General features: G+C 46.0%; 1 protein-coding gene across 3 annotated transcripts in view; it reads left to right on the top strand.

Moving 5' to 3' along the window:
- Window positions 1-14,774, top strand: part of LOC110507539 (protein phosphatase Slingshot homolog 2) — a 37,104-nt gene that overhangs the window by 16,359 nt on the left and 5,971 nt on the right. For all 3 annotated transcript variants that reach the window (XM_036964967.1, XM_036964968.1, XM_036964966.1), the window contains 7 exons: window positions 8,642-8,754; window positions 9,628-9,692; window positions 9,845-9,972; window positions 10,086-10,151; window positions 10,252-10,317; window positions 10,479-10,673; window positions 12,489-12,582. In XM_036964967.1, the coding sequence (XP_036820862.1) occupies window positions 8,642-8,754; window positions 9,628-9,692; window positions 9,845-9,972; window positions 10,086-10,151; window positions 10,252-10,317; window positions 10,479-10,673; window positions 12,489-12,582 (727 nt within the window). The remainder of the gene's footprint in view (window positions 1-8,641; window positions 8,755-9,627; window positions 9,693-9,844; window positions 9,973-10,085; window positions 10,152-10,251; window positions 10,318-10,478; window positions 10,674-12,488; window positions 12,583-14,774) is intronic.

Raw genomic sequence — 14,774 nt, forward strand, 5'->3', positions numbered from 1 at the left:
CTACATGTATTTCCCGTTAGTGACGTAACAGGATGTAAGTAATCTTGACAGCTTCCTCTCCTGGTTGAGAAATAATGGCACAATGGGTTATCCTTGATCATTGCGTGGCGCCAGAGAATCATCTACCTGGCTGTCTCCAAACTGGTCTGATGAATCCTGTCGGTCAGATATCCATATAAAGCAACAGTCTGCTCTATGAACTAATGCCAGAGAATCAGCCTGCCAGTCTCCCTTGACCCCCCCCCCCCCCTGTCAGTTGCATAGCTCTCTTCTGTGTCCTCCAAGCCTCTAAACTGGCTTATCCAGGCATATGGCAGTCCCTTTTTAAAATGTGCCCTTCTTTAATAGCACATAGAATTATATTAAATCAACTTGATTTATCATTTATTTTCAATTTTATTTTGGCTGTTGTGTTTTCTGATTTTGTTGTTGTATTATGTCTCCTAAGAAAATATTGTATAGCCTGTCCATCCATGTTTTTTAGTGGAGGCTCTGAAGCTTGCAGCCATTCTAACTAGGCTAATCGTCTGAGGTGTTCTTACCTGGGCCTCTGTATGAAACCGTGTGAGACCAGTCGTCAGGTCCAGGTGGCCGGCCAGAGACTGATTTGATAGCTGGCTTGTAGTACAGGTGTGAACATAATACAGGAATGATTTAGAACTCAGCCGATAAAGAGCTATTTCTCAGTTGAATACTGAGAAATAGCCTAGCCTACCTGATGAAGGTCAGTTAGTGGGTTGTATCTGTATGTTGTTTGATTGTTGTTTAGGAAGGCACTCATGTAAGGGCACCTGTATTTCCAGGTGTAAGTCCATCAGATGAATAAAAGTTTAGTGAAGCTGTTGGTGTTAATATGTTGGAGCTAGCCTTGACACCCTTTTTAGTGTAGGCCTACTGCATGTTTCAGTAGGTCTAGCAGTCCATCAATGTGGACTTGATCAGCAAATACCGTACCATCAAAGATGCAATGGTTATATATCACATTCCCCTGTGACAATGACTGGCTGTCCAGACCATGTTGCATGTTACACAACCCTGATGTTGCCCCTGACTGATTTTGCATTGATTGACCATTTTCCTCTGAGAGGCTGCTCAATGAAGACATGCAAATGTATTGTTTGCTGTCCATATACTCATTTTGCACTGGTTTCTATGGCTACATGGGTAGTGGTGCTACTTATTTGTTTATGGGGGATATTAGATATCATTGGGTACTCCAGGAGTGGATGCCTTGTATTTCTTGACTCACTAGTTCACTGTGTGTGTGTTTGACAAGGGCTGTTATACTTTTATATGGCATAGACTAGTTAGTCATTTGAATAGCCTATACTTTGTCTTAATCTGAAAGACACACACACACACACACACACACACACACACACACACACACACACACACACGTAAGTAAGAGAACCAACTTCTTTGTTTTGGAGGAAAAATTTGGTCTGGTTTTAGTATGTATTCTCTTAGCCTTTTCAGGGTGGGCAAACAACCACCTATAGACTATATCATGGCCTCCTTTCCTCGACAACTCTGTCAAACCGATCCAGAAAATCTATGCGTTATGACACTATTTACGAACTGATTTTGTTATTGGTGTGCAACCATGTTAGAAATAGACAGAGGTACTGCAGCGCCAGCTGTGCCATCAGAGTCCCTGGGTTCGCGCCCAGGCTCTGTCGTAACCGGCCGCGACCGGGAGGTCCGTGGGGCGACGCACAATTGGCCTAGTGTCGTCCGGGTTAGGGAGGGATTGGTCAGTAGGGATGTCCTTGTCTCATCGCGCACCAGCGACTCCTGTGGCGGGCCGGGCGCAGTGCGCACTAGCCAAGGTTGCCAGGTGCACGGTGTAGCCTCAGACACATTGGTGCAGCTTGCTTCCGGGTTGGATGCGCGCTGTGTTAAGAAGCAGTACGGCTGGTTGGGTTGTGTATCGGAGGACGCATGACATTCAACCTTCGTCTCTCCCGAGCCCGTACGGGATTTGTAGCAAAGAGACAAGATAGTAGCTACTACAACAATTGGATACCACGAAATTGGGGAGAAAAAAGGAGGAATGCCTGTGTGTCAGATTTTGTTTCACCATAGGCTGGGCTAATTACAGGTTTACAGTGTGGCTAACTGCTGGAAACCTCAAATCAAACAGGTGTTGTCCCACTAATAATTTAGAATACTACCCCACTTCGCTGTACACCAAACACACACGTGTGCTGCGTTGCTGTTATTCTGGGGAAAAGCGATTTGAAGAATATGAATCTGACTCTCTTTAAGTGTGTAAAGATTGGCAGCCACACAAGGAAGCCAGATTTGGTATGTGATTAGTATTCATAACATCGGTAAACACAAAATGGAACGGGAGATGTTGAGGTTGGTAAGAGATGCTATAGGTCTGGTTCATCAGCAGCCTAGTGAGACGATACCATGACGGTGCTACTAGTAGCACCATGTAGAGAATGGGGATGTGACAAATGTACCATTGTTCTTAATGTTTAAACTGCCATTTTTTCCCCTATCGTTTAAACAATAAGAAAATGACGTGAATTCACAATTCAGATATGATCTTGCATGTGACCTTTCTCTGCTGTGTCCCTCTTCCATGTTCTGAGTTGTCAGCACACGGGACTTCATATCCCACTTCTCGTCAATGTGACGGCTCGTTGCGGGGATGTATGACAGCAATCCTACAATCTGTTGTTAACGCCACGTATTGTGTTTGAAAGCTTGCGCTTTATACTTGCAGAACAATCATTGTATAATTTCTCCATGCAGGCCGTCACGTTTTTTTGACATGGCGTCTTGTTTGTTCTACGTACGCTATCAGGGCAGTGAAGAGGGCATCCTCTACCATTGACAATGGCTGCGCATAAACTGCTTCATTCCTATAATCAGCACTGATTTTCTCACTGCTGCCAGAAACTGGTTGGTTCTCATAGCTGTAGCTCAATTTCATCTAGCAAAGTTTGCATTTATTTCACCACCTTTTCATTTAACTTTATCAAAGTATTGCCATACAGAACTTAGCTGCTGTCACTTTCCTGTCTCAAAAGCATGCAAATCAATTTAAAGATGCATATCTTCTCCTAGTAATGTTACATCATTGCTGCTAGTGATGCACCGATATTACATTTTTTTCCCGATACCGATATTTTCCTTGCCAAAAAACTCGATACCGATAATTTTTTTTTTAGTTAGTGGCCTTATAAGCATTCTAGTACAGTTAAATAGTTAACACACATGGACGCAGCGGTGTAAGGCACTGCATCTCAGTGCAACAGCCGTTACCACAGTCCCTGGTTCTAATCCGGGCTGTATCACATAGTGATTGGGAGTCCCATAGTTGGGAATTGGCTCAGCGTCGGCGGGTTTGCCCAGGGTAGGCCGTCATTGTAAACTGACTTGCCTAGTTAAATAAAGGTTACACACACCACACTGACCAAAAACTTATTTAGTTGGCATTTACATATGTCCCCATTACCAGTGAAATATAATCAAAACTTTTTCTTTCACTTACTTGCTGTGCTGTTTCGTTGTCCAGTCGTTTCATTCTCAACCAGGATTTCTATGGAACGCCGTTTGGGTCTTTGCATGTCAAAGATGCACGTCAAATAACACTTTGACGTGTCAAATCGTGTTGATCAATCAGGACCTGAATATCACGTCACAATTAACACGTTCATTCATTTTTTACCTAGTTATTACACATTGATTACACTGTCACTTGTATTTCATATGTCACAACGATTCATCGATACGTATGCTATGATGCTGGTAAAGTTGTCTTGCGAAACTGCAGTGCTGGTCATAAAAAATAAAACTAGCTAGCTCATGGATGCAAACAATGTTCTTCCCCAGAAACATAGCAAAACGGCATCTGTTTCAGTAGCTATATAGTTACCTAGCTAGCTAACTATATAGCTAGGTGTCATCTAAATTAACCCTAATTTATAAGACGGTTCTTATTTGATTTAATGGTTGTCACACCCATCTATGTGAAGCTAGCCACAATAAGGATTAGCCAAAATAGTGGACTTTGCAGCTAGCCTTAAATAAAAGTGTGGCATAATTCTACCATTTTGTATTCATTTGCATCACTGTCAATGACATACTTTTATTTTGAAGGCAACCCGCAAATGCCACTATTGTGGCTACCTAGCTAATACTTACTCACAAGGATTCCTAAATCATTGCTAAGAATAATGAAAATGACTGCAGTTTCTACTGGTCATTGTTTTCAGGCTGGTTGTATTGGTGCTAGCTAGGTACCAAGCTAAAGTTAGCTAGCTACCCCAGAAGTTGCGGTCAAGCAAATGATGCTTTATTACCAATGCGTTATTGTAAACACATCGTTCGTGGGCGGTGTTTGCTTTTTTGCATTTTTTTTTGTACAGCTTTGACAGTGCTACTGTATTTTTGACACGCAAAGACCCAAACGGCATTCCATAGTATGTATGTCATGAAGCTAATAGCAGTGACTCTATTACTGTGTAACTCCGGTCGGCGAAAGCCAACATCACCCACGACAGAGAATGGATGATTGTCAAGGGCAATGATTTCCATTATCTTGGCGTTAATGGATCTCGCGTTTTACGTGGCGTCATGACGTCATGTACCTCCGTTATATTGGTATGCATGTCAGCGTTGACATCGGTTTTTCACATCGGCGTTAAACTAAACATCGTGCCGACACCGATGTTGGCATTTTTGGATAATATCGGCCGATTCCAATATGTTCACCTGAAAGCTCGTGCATCCCCAATTGTTGCATTAGATTTGTATTGAATTTTTCCCTTTTATGATAATGATCGAGACCTGTTAGTGGTAGTTTTGTGATTAATGCACTTAAAAAAATATATTAAAAAGTGGTCAATTTAGTTTTGGGATTTTTTTGGGTTAACCGTAAAGATTCCTGTGTTTAAGCGTTTACACCCCCGTGAAGGGAATAGGGTTCCATTTGGGACGCAGACATAGTTTTGATTTGAACACAGGCTCCTTTCTTACATCTCAGTGTTGATTGAGCCCCATCTTCATTCCAGTGGATTGGAGTTCGATAGGTAGGTGGTAGTACTGATGTGGAATTTTCCTCCTCTCAGAATAGTCCTAAGGCCTTTAACTGAATGCCTCTGTCCTTGTGATGCAGCTCTGAGGAAGCTAGGTCTGCTTACCGGAATTGGTCCCGAGCCTGACTGCACTTACAAGGAAACTCTGAGTCGAGACTCCAATTTCAATCCAGCTCTAGAAACACACTCACAGGTTGTCAGTTTATCTTTAGCCTTGGCCTGTAACTCTTTCTCTCTCTCCCTTTCTCTCTTAGGGTCTCTCTCGCTCTCTCTCATGGTCTCTGGCATAATTATCTCCCCTTGTCCGTTCGGCTACTCTTGCTCTGTATTTAAACCGCTCGCTAATTCACATCTCTGTGTGTGTGCATGCACAGGTCTCTCATTGCCTAATCTGTACCGTAGGAAGTGCTAGAATGCAGCCCTGCTATCCACCCCCCCTCTCCCACCACCACTGCCCCTATCTTTCTGGGCTGAACACAGAGCCTTCAGCAGCGCCGGCCAGGCCTCTGCAGCCTGGGCCTATATTTATCTCTCCCCTAGTTAAGAGTGGAACTAATATGGGCAGTTACAGGGAGGGGAGGGGGCATGTCAGTCCCACACACGTCTTTTTGGGAGTGGGAGGAGAGTGGGGTGCTACGCTATCAGAGAAGGGCCCCTTACATAGTGATGATTGTGTCTGTACCCTAACAAGTACTGCCCTGTGCTGCATGCCAAACGATGACCCTCCCTCCCTTCTTGTCCCCACGTCTGTCTGCCTGTGGGAAGAGGAGAGTATTCCCTTACATGTCTGCACAGTAAAATGTCAGCCAGGGCAAAATTCCTGCGTGTCGCCTCAGACTCGGCCTCAATGCCCTCTGCTGCTGACCTGCTGCCCATAGACCTGAATCAGGGCCAACGTGGCTCTAGTCTAGAGTGGCTCTCTTTCTACCATCATACAGCCACACTCGATATTTCCACTGTTCGGGCCTGCACCCATAGGGCTCTGGTCAAAAGTAGTGCACTGTGTAGGGAATAGGGTGTCATTTGGGACGCACACATAGTGGTGATTCGGAACACTAGCGTTGTCAGAATAGTTCTACCATAATTTGACGGACTGTGTATGAATTTCAAACTATATTGGGGAAATGATCAGCAGGTAGACTTATCAGTTGTTGAGGTGTGGGTAATATTTCACAATGGAACCGAGGTGTTCTAGCTAGTGGACAACAAATGCCCCCTTTGTCTACTGATCTGACTGTTGGGTTTATCTTACACAGTAAAGATACACCTGAACGGGATTTAATGTGCTTCATTTGAATGTGAAGGACAGTGGTTGATCAAGGCAGTCTAGTTATTTATAGTCATTTAGAAAATAACAAGATATTTTTAGCAACAGTAGAGAGCCACTTGACAGTGACGTATGTCTGACTACCTGGTTTTGGATTCCTACGCTGGCAGGAGGTGCAAAGCTCTTCACTAAGGGGTCAGTGTTTTACACTTGATGATGTGTCGCTGTCTGTATGGGGCTCTGTCCTGTTTGTCTGTCTGGGGCTCTGTCCTGTCTGTCTGTCTGGGGCTCTGTCCTGTCTGTCTGTCTGGGGCTCTGTCCTGTCTGTCTGTCTGGGGCTCTGTCCTGTCTGTCTGTCTGGGGCTCTGTCCTGTCTGTCTGTCTGGGGCTCTGTCCTGTCTGTCTGTCTGGGGCTCTGTCCTGTCTGTCTGTCTGGGGCTCTGTCCTGTCTGTCTGTCTGGGGCTCTGTCCTGTCTGTCTGTCTGGGGCTCTGTCCTGTCTGTCTGTCTGGGGCTCTGTCCTGTCTGTCTGTCTGGGGCTCTGTCCTGTCTGTCTGTCTGGGGCTCTGTCCTGTCTGTCTGTCTGGGGCTCTGTCCTGTCTGTCTGTCTGGGGCTCTGTCCTGTCTGTCTGTCTGGGGCTCTGTCCTGTCTGTCTGTCTGGGGCTCTGTCCTGTCTGTCTGTCTGGGGCTCTGTCCTGTCTGTCTGTCTGGGGCTCTGTCCTGTCTGTCTGTTTGGGGCTCTGTCCTGTCTGTCTGTCTGGGGCTCTGTCCTGTCTGTCTGTCTGGGGCTCTGTCCTGTCTGTCTGTCTGGGGCTCTGTCCTGTCTGTCTGTCTGGGGCTCTGTCCTGTCTGTCTGTCTGGGGCTCTGTCCTGTCTGTCTGTCTGGGGCTCTGTCCTGTCTGTCTGTCTGGGGCTCTGTCCTGTCTGTCTGTCTGGGGCTCTGTCCTGTCTGTCTGTCTGGGGCTCTGTCCTGTCTGTCTGTCTGGGGCTCTGTCCTGTCTGTCTGGGGCTCTGTCCTGTCTGTCTGTCTGGGGCTCTGTCCTGTCTGTCTGTCTGGGGCTCTGTCCTGTCTGTCGTCTGGGGCTCTGTCCTGTCTGCCTGCTGTCTGCTGGGGCTCTGTCCTGTCTGCTGGTGGGCGTGTGCTACACACCATGGTTCAGACATGATTAGACACAGCTGTACAGCAGGGGAGAGAAGTGGAGTCAAACAGAGAGCACGGTATGAAGAAAGAGGAAGTGAGAGAGGTATGAAGAAAGTGAGGGGTATGAAGAAAGAGGGGGATTGTGAAGTAGGAGGAAACAGCTGGGTCAGGGTTGAGCGGGTCAGGATGGGAAATTAACTCAACCCGTCCGAGAGTTTTCGCTCGCTCGCTTTGTTTGTTTTCTTTCTTATTCTGGTCCAGGCGTGTCCCCTCACTCCTCAGATTGCACAGCGTCTCTTTGCACGTCTCCCCCACGCTTCTGCTATTCGGCTCATCATTGCTCATTTCCCCATCCCGCGTCTGTTTGAGGAAGGACCGGAGGACACAGCCGGACGGTACTGACTCTGTGCCGCCCAGTCAACCCACGCTAGATTTGATGGTGTGGATATTGAGCAGAACTCAGGGCAGGGTTGTTACAGAAGGTTTACCCTAGTAGCAGCTCAATACACACTTCACATGGGGGTCAATGAGGCACATTGTTTTTGTAGCCTAGGCCTGAATCAGTCACCTGCCACTTTTAGTCTTCAGTAGGTCTCCTCGCCCTCTAATGAGACGCGCTAAGGTCAGTGTGCCACCCTGTGAGATTCTGTAGAGTATATGTTCTGTGCTGTGGAGATATAGGCTACACGCTCGTGTACGTGCACACACACCATATCCATCAGCTAGTATCCCCTGTAGATCACGTGACTTCTCCACTTGTTCTAGTGTGGTGATGGTGTGCTGGGTACTATAGTTAATTTGATTATGTGGTACCACGGAGAGGTGTGATCCCGTACATGAACTCCCACAGTGGGAGCTCTTCTCCGTCTGAACCAGTTGTGTGTGTGTGTGTGTGTGTGTGTGTGTGGGGGGGGGGGTAGTCTAACTGACCCTTGGCTCTACCCCCTAGCCTCCAGCTGTTAGGTGGATTTGGCCTGGCCAGAGGGGAATGTTGTGTTGGAGTGCACGTGGCTCTGTCTGTTTATGAGATGTAGCCGCCTGGATCACATGCTGCTGTTGCTCTTCAGATTGGCTTATGAAGAATGAAGCTGTGTGTGTTTGAACCTCTAGCCCGGGACCGTTCTGTTAGCATCGGTCTCTGGCCCCTCTGTGACCCTGTGTTTTCTCTCCAATCAGCATCAGTGAGAGCTTCCTGACGGTGAAGGGCGCCGCTGTCTTCCTGCCTCGGGGAAATGGCTCCTCCCCTTCCTCGGCGCCCCGCATCAGCCAGCAGTGGAACAAACACACAGGTATGCCCTCCCACTGACTGACTAACAACAAATCAACCAACAGACAGCCATAGGACAGGGGTGAGTTCATTAGGCAAACATTGTGGAACGTTGCAGATGGACATGTCCCAAATAGAAACAACATGATACTTTACTTCACATGTCAGAGAAGCCTGTCTGTTCAGCTCTTTACAACATAGAAATGTTCCACAATGTTGACCTGGTGAACACGCCTCAATTCTCAACACAGACTCGTGGGAAACTGACACTGCCCCAACATGAGGCCAAACTATAGTACTGCTTATCATTGGAATGCAGCAGGCATTCTGCAGTGTTGAGGGAACCAACAATGTCCAGTTCTGTTGTTTAAGTCACCAGAGCAGAGCAAAGCTGTCTAGTTCAATTGACCCCATAGCTGTTACAATATGACACCGGTGGGCCACTGAATGCACGTTGCTTTGCCATAGAGTTGCTATTTAGGCGTGTGTTTTTCCATACCAGTGTCCTCGTGCTCAAGGGCAGAGATAATTGTTGTAAGTATGTGTACTTGTGGGAAGGCTACTCTACTCTGCTGGGTTTTCTAGTAGTTTTTCACCAATTATTTTATCTAGGGCTGGTACATCCCACTGTCTGTCTTGTTTTCACTGACAAATGTCCTTTTGGCCCTTAAGTGTGGGAAAACGCTCTCAGGTGTTGGAGATTTTCTGTTACTTCGGCTGCGTTTGAATGTAAATGTTTATCCGAGCTACATTTTGGAGTTTCTATAAGTGTTTAATCAGACACACTGTCATTTTTGTATGTCTGCATAATGTGGACTAACTTCACACAGAAGAGTCATGAGTAGGAGCAGATCGCGTGCAGTGTGTACTGATCTGTTTCTCTCTCCTTCCCCAGGTGACCTCCAGCAGCACCTGCAGACCATGTTCACCGTGCTGCGGCCAGAAGACAACATCCGCCTGGTACGTCTCGTCGCAAATGTCAAATTCAAGATGTTTCACTCACATGGCAGACAAATGAGTCTAGGACTATTCTGATGAATACTTCCAAATGCAGACGGATTGACCAGAGGATATTATTCACCCTCCCTCCCTCTCTCTCGTCTTCCCATAAGGCTGTGCGCCTGGAGAGTGCGTACGCTCAGCCTCAGTGCACGCGTTACATGGTGGTGGTGTCCACCAATGGGAGACAGGACACAGAGGAGAGCGTGGTGCTGGGCCTGGACTTTGGCTCCTCAGACAGGTTAGTAGTTAGTAACACTCTAACACATGCATTGAGTGTGTTAGAGAGACCCACCTCTTTTGGAGGTGTGTGTGTGTGTGTGTAACCTCTTTAACAGCTGTCTCCTCCTGCAGCTCATGCACAATGGGGCTGGTTCTACCCCTGTGGAGCGACACACTGATCCACTTGGATGGAGACGGGTAAGAAGAGCGATACGTCACCTGTTTCCTCCTCCCTACATTTACTGTAGTTCTTCTGCCCAGTGGGACTGTCACACAACCTGTCTGTTTGTCTCTGTAGGGGCTTCAGTGTGTCCACGGTCAACAGGGTCCATGTCTTCAAACCGGTCTCTGTCCAGGCCATGTGGTGAGCGCTCCTCCTTTCTCTCCTGCCATCTCATCCCCCTCTCTTTTTTGACTTGTCCCCTCTTTTATCTGTTGGTTTATCCTGTTATTCATCTCTTTCTTTCTCCTGTTCTCTCCTTCCTCCTCTTCTTACCTCTCCACCTCCCCCTGTGCCCCCCCCAGGTCCGCCCTGCAGTCGCTCCACAAGGCGTGCGAGGTGGCCCGCTGTCACAACTACTACCCCGGCAGCCTGTTCCTGACCTGGGTCAGCTACTATCAGAGCCAGGTCTCCTCTGACCAGGTCTGCATCAACGAGTGGAACGTTATGCAGGATGTCCAGTCCCACCGCGCCGACTCGCCCGTCCTCTTCACCGACGTGTGAGTGCACCAGCTAGTGTCTCTCTCTCTCTCTCACACACACACACACACACACACACTTCCACATTAAGCAACTGGGAAAGTCTTGTGTTGGGTAGGTCACATGGACTTCTCTCCCACAGAAAACAACATTGCCCAATTACCAGTGCAGTGTCATCTGCTTCCCTTGTTGCCACAACACCCAGCTTCAGGTAGACTTCTCAAGACCCCCTGCGACCTTTGCCTTAGAGACCAGAGTCAAACACGCACAGAGCTCTGAGCGTTACCTCGTCATGACCGAGGTATCAATCTGCTGTAGCAGGAGGATGCAGCTCAGCGAGGTCTGTATTAGCGGGGGAAATTCCCCACCCAGACGCGGTCACGTGTGCCTGCTTGTTTAGGGGGGGGCTGTCTATAACGCCAGAACTCGGCTTGCATGCCAGCAGTCGAAAATAGCCCTCCGTGACCGCTTTAGTTATGCATGGAAAGAGTTGCTAGACAGATAGGTAGACGAGCGGGCAGACGGACGGAAGCAGGTGGCCGAGGGCAGTCTTAGCGAAGGAGAGGATGGATGGAGGGGGTAATTGAGTAGAAATAATAGCACTCGACATGTTGGAAGACATTTTAAGAGGTCAAAACCAAAACCTCTGCTTTGACATCCAACGGCCCAGTTAGCCTTAAGCCTAGCCATGCAGGTACAGTGGAAAGACGTGTGCGCGCACACACACCCTGGTTAAGCTTGAGTACTTTGCACACACACACACTTGAAGGCAGACAATGCGAGTGTTAGTCAACCTTGTTGGGGTCACTGCCGAAGGTGAGATACCTGTCTGACAGACGCACATCATATTTGCCTTTGCTCTTTGCACATTCATTTTATTCACTATTGAGGGCTCACTCTGAGGTGGAGGATTTTACACACATTTGTCACCCGCAAATATGTGTGTGTGTGTGTGTGTGTGTGTGTGTAGGTTGAACGTGTGCAATTGCATACATTGTAGTGCTTACAACTGTAGTGTGTTGGGGTCAATTTCAATTCAGGTGTTCAACTGATACGGCAATGGATTCCGAGTTTACTTCCTGAATTGAGTTAAAATGAAACCGACCCCTACCCTTGTGTTCATTGGCACGTGGGTGAGGTGTTATGTCAGAGGTCAGGCACCTCTGACATAGCCAGTAACCTAACCCCGGTAGCTCGGTCTCTTGGAAGATGCAACATGTTTCAAGTTCCCCAAGTCCCCAAACCCTTTCCTCAAGAGGCCAATCAAGTCTTTGTTTCTATAAACAAGCTGCCCCTGGCTCTTTCCGATGTTCCAATAAGGACGCGACATAATAATAAGCATGACGGTTCATCAGACTGGGACAACAACACCAAGTCCCAACACACTCCTGCTGCTGCACAATCATGCTGACTGTTGTGGGAGCATAGCTACTCACCTACATTGCGATGTGAATTGTGAAGAGAGGTGATTTGGTAGGAGGGGGGGGGGGTGGACAGAAGAGGGTCTCAAGGGACCTAATCAGGGCATGTTGCCCTTAGCGCTGCACAAGTGGCTAAATGTGTCCTCTAGATGCAGTTAGAGAGAGGCGAGGGCAGGGACTCGTCATTATAACAAGAACAACCTAGACTTCAACTGAGTTCTGTGGTTTTGTATGATGTGGAGACTCTTTGCTCTTGTCAAACCAGAGGCACTTAGTGGCTTTAGTGTATTCCTCACTAGTCACATTTAGTATTGTGTGAAGCTCTTCTGGGCAAGAGAGTCCCCCACAACTCTCCAAGGTAGACTGAGGGTTGTGTCTTGAGGTGTACTGAGGGTGTTTTTTGTGTGTCCACAGGCCCACTGAGAGGGAGCGCACGGAGAGGTTGATCAAGACTCGCCTCAGAGAGATCATGATGCAGAAAGACCTGGAGAATGTCACCTCCAAAGAAGTGGGTTGAAGACCTTGTCACACACACACCATTACTGGTTCTAACAGGTTCTCTAATGGGTTCTCTACTGGTTCGAATGGGTTCTCTACTGGTTCTAATAGGTTCTCAACTGGGTTCTCTACTGGTTCTAATGGGTTCTCTACTGGTTCTAATTAGAGGTCGACCGATTATGATTTTTCAACACCGTTACCGATTGTTGGAGGACCAAAAAAAAAGCCGATACTGATTAATCGGCCGATTTTAAATTTAAAAAAAATAATAATAATAATACTACTAATAATAAATAAAAATAATAATATATATATTTGTAATAATGACAATTACAACAATACTGAATGAACACTTATTTTAACTTAATATAATGCATCAATAAAATCAATTTAGCCTCAAATAAATAATGAAACATGTTCAATTTGGTTTAAATAATGCAAAGACAAAGTGTTGGAGAAGAAAGTAAAAGTGCAATATGTGCCATGTAAGAAAGCTAACGTTTAAGTTCCTTGCTCAGAACATGAGAATATATGAAAGCTGGTGGTTCCTTTTAACATGAGTCTTCAATATTCCCAGGTAAGAAGTTTTAGGTTGTAGTTATTATAGGAATATTTCTCTCTATACCATTTCTATTTCATATACCTTTGACTATTGGATGTTAGTATTGCCAGTGTAACAGTATAGCTTCCGTCCCTCTCCTCGCCTCTACCTGGGCTCGAACCAGAAACACATCGACAACAGCCACCCTCGAAGCAGCGTTACCCATGCAGAGCAAGGGGAATAACCACTCCAAGTCTGAAGTTTGAAACGCTATTAGCGCGCACCCCGCTAACTAGCTAGCCATTTCACATCGGTTACACCAGCCTAATCTCGGGAGTTGATAGGCTTGAAGTCAAACAGCTCAATGCTTGAAGCACAGTGAAGAGCTGCTGGCAAACATACAAAAGTGCTGTTTGAATGAATGCTTACGAGCCTGCTGGTGCCTACCATCGCTCAGTCAGACTGCTCTGTCAAATCATAGACTTAATTATAACATAATAACACACAGAAATATGAGCCTTAGGTCATTAATATGGTTGAATCTGTAAACTATCATCTCAAACAAAACGTTTATTCTTTCACTGAAATACGGAACCGTTCCGTATTTTATCTAACGGGTGGCATCAATAAGTCTAAATATTGCTGTTACATTGCACAACCTTCAATGTTATGTCATATTTGTGTAAAATTCTGGCAAATTAGTTCGCAACGAGCCAGGCGGCCCAAACTGTTGCATATATCCTGACTCTGCGTGCAATGAACGCAAGAGAAGTGACACAATTTCACCTGGTTAATATTGCCCGCTAACCTTGAATTCTTTTAGCTAATTATGCAGGTTTAAAAATATATACTTCTGTGTATTGATTTTAAGAAAGGCATTGATGTTTATGGTTGGGTACAGTCGTGCAACGATTGCTTTTTTTTCCGCTAATGCGCTTTTGTTAAATCATCCCCCGTTTGGCGAAGTTGGCTGTCTTTGTTAGGAAGAAATAGTCTTCACAGAGTTCGCAACGAGCCAGGCGGCCCAAACTGCTGCATATACCCAGACTCTGTTGCAAGAGAAGTGACACAATTTCCCTAGTTGAAAGAATATGCAGGTTTAAAAATATATACTTGTGTATTGATTTTAACCTCTCTAGGGTATGTCATCTTTCATCTGGCCAACATCCAGTGAGGTTGCAGAGCGCCAAATTAAATTATTTTACATAGGTTTAAAGATTAACTTCTTGTTAAACCAACCACAGTGTCATATTTATAAAATGCTTTTCGGCGAAAGCATACCTAGCCCAGAACATACCTAGCCTGGAACATAGCCCAGTTGACAAATTATTACAAACAGTAACCAGCCTAGCAGAAGTGTTACAAAACTCAGAGATAAAATTAATAATTAATTTACTCAATAAATGTTCCTTTTGTTCGATGAAGTCTCTTTATATCCAAAAACCTCAGTTTTGTTAGCGCGTTTTCTTCAGTAATCCACAGGCTCAAACTCAGTCAAAACAATCAGACAAAAAATCCAAATTGTATCCGTAAAGTTCATAGAAACATGTCAAACGATGTTTATATTCAATCCTCAGGTTGTTTTTTAGCCTAAATGATCTATAATATTTCAACCGGACAATAACGTCATCAATATAAAAGGTAAACAAGAAATGCACATG

Source organism: Oncorhynchus mykiss, chromosome 27 (assembly GCF_013265735.2).
Source record: "Oncorhynchus mykiss isolate Arlee chromosome 27, USDA_OmykA_1.1, whole genome shotgun sequence".
Lineage (NCBI taxonomy): Eukaryota > Metazoa > Chordata > Actinopteri > Salmoniformes > Salmonidae > Oncorhynchus > Oncorhynchus mykiss.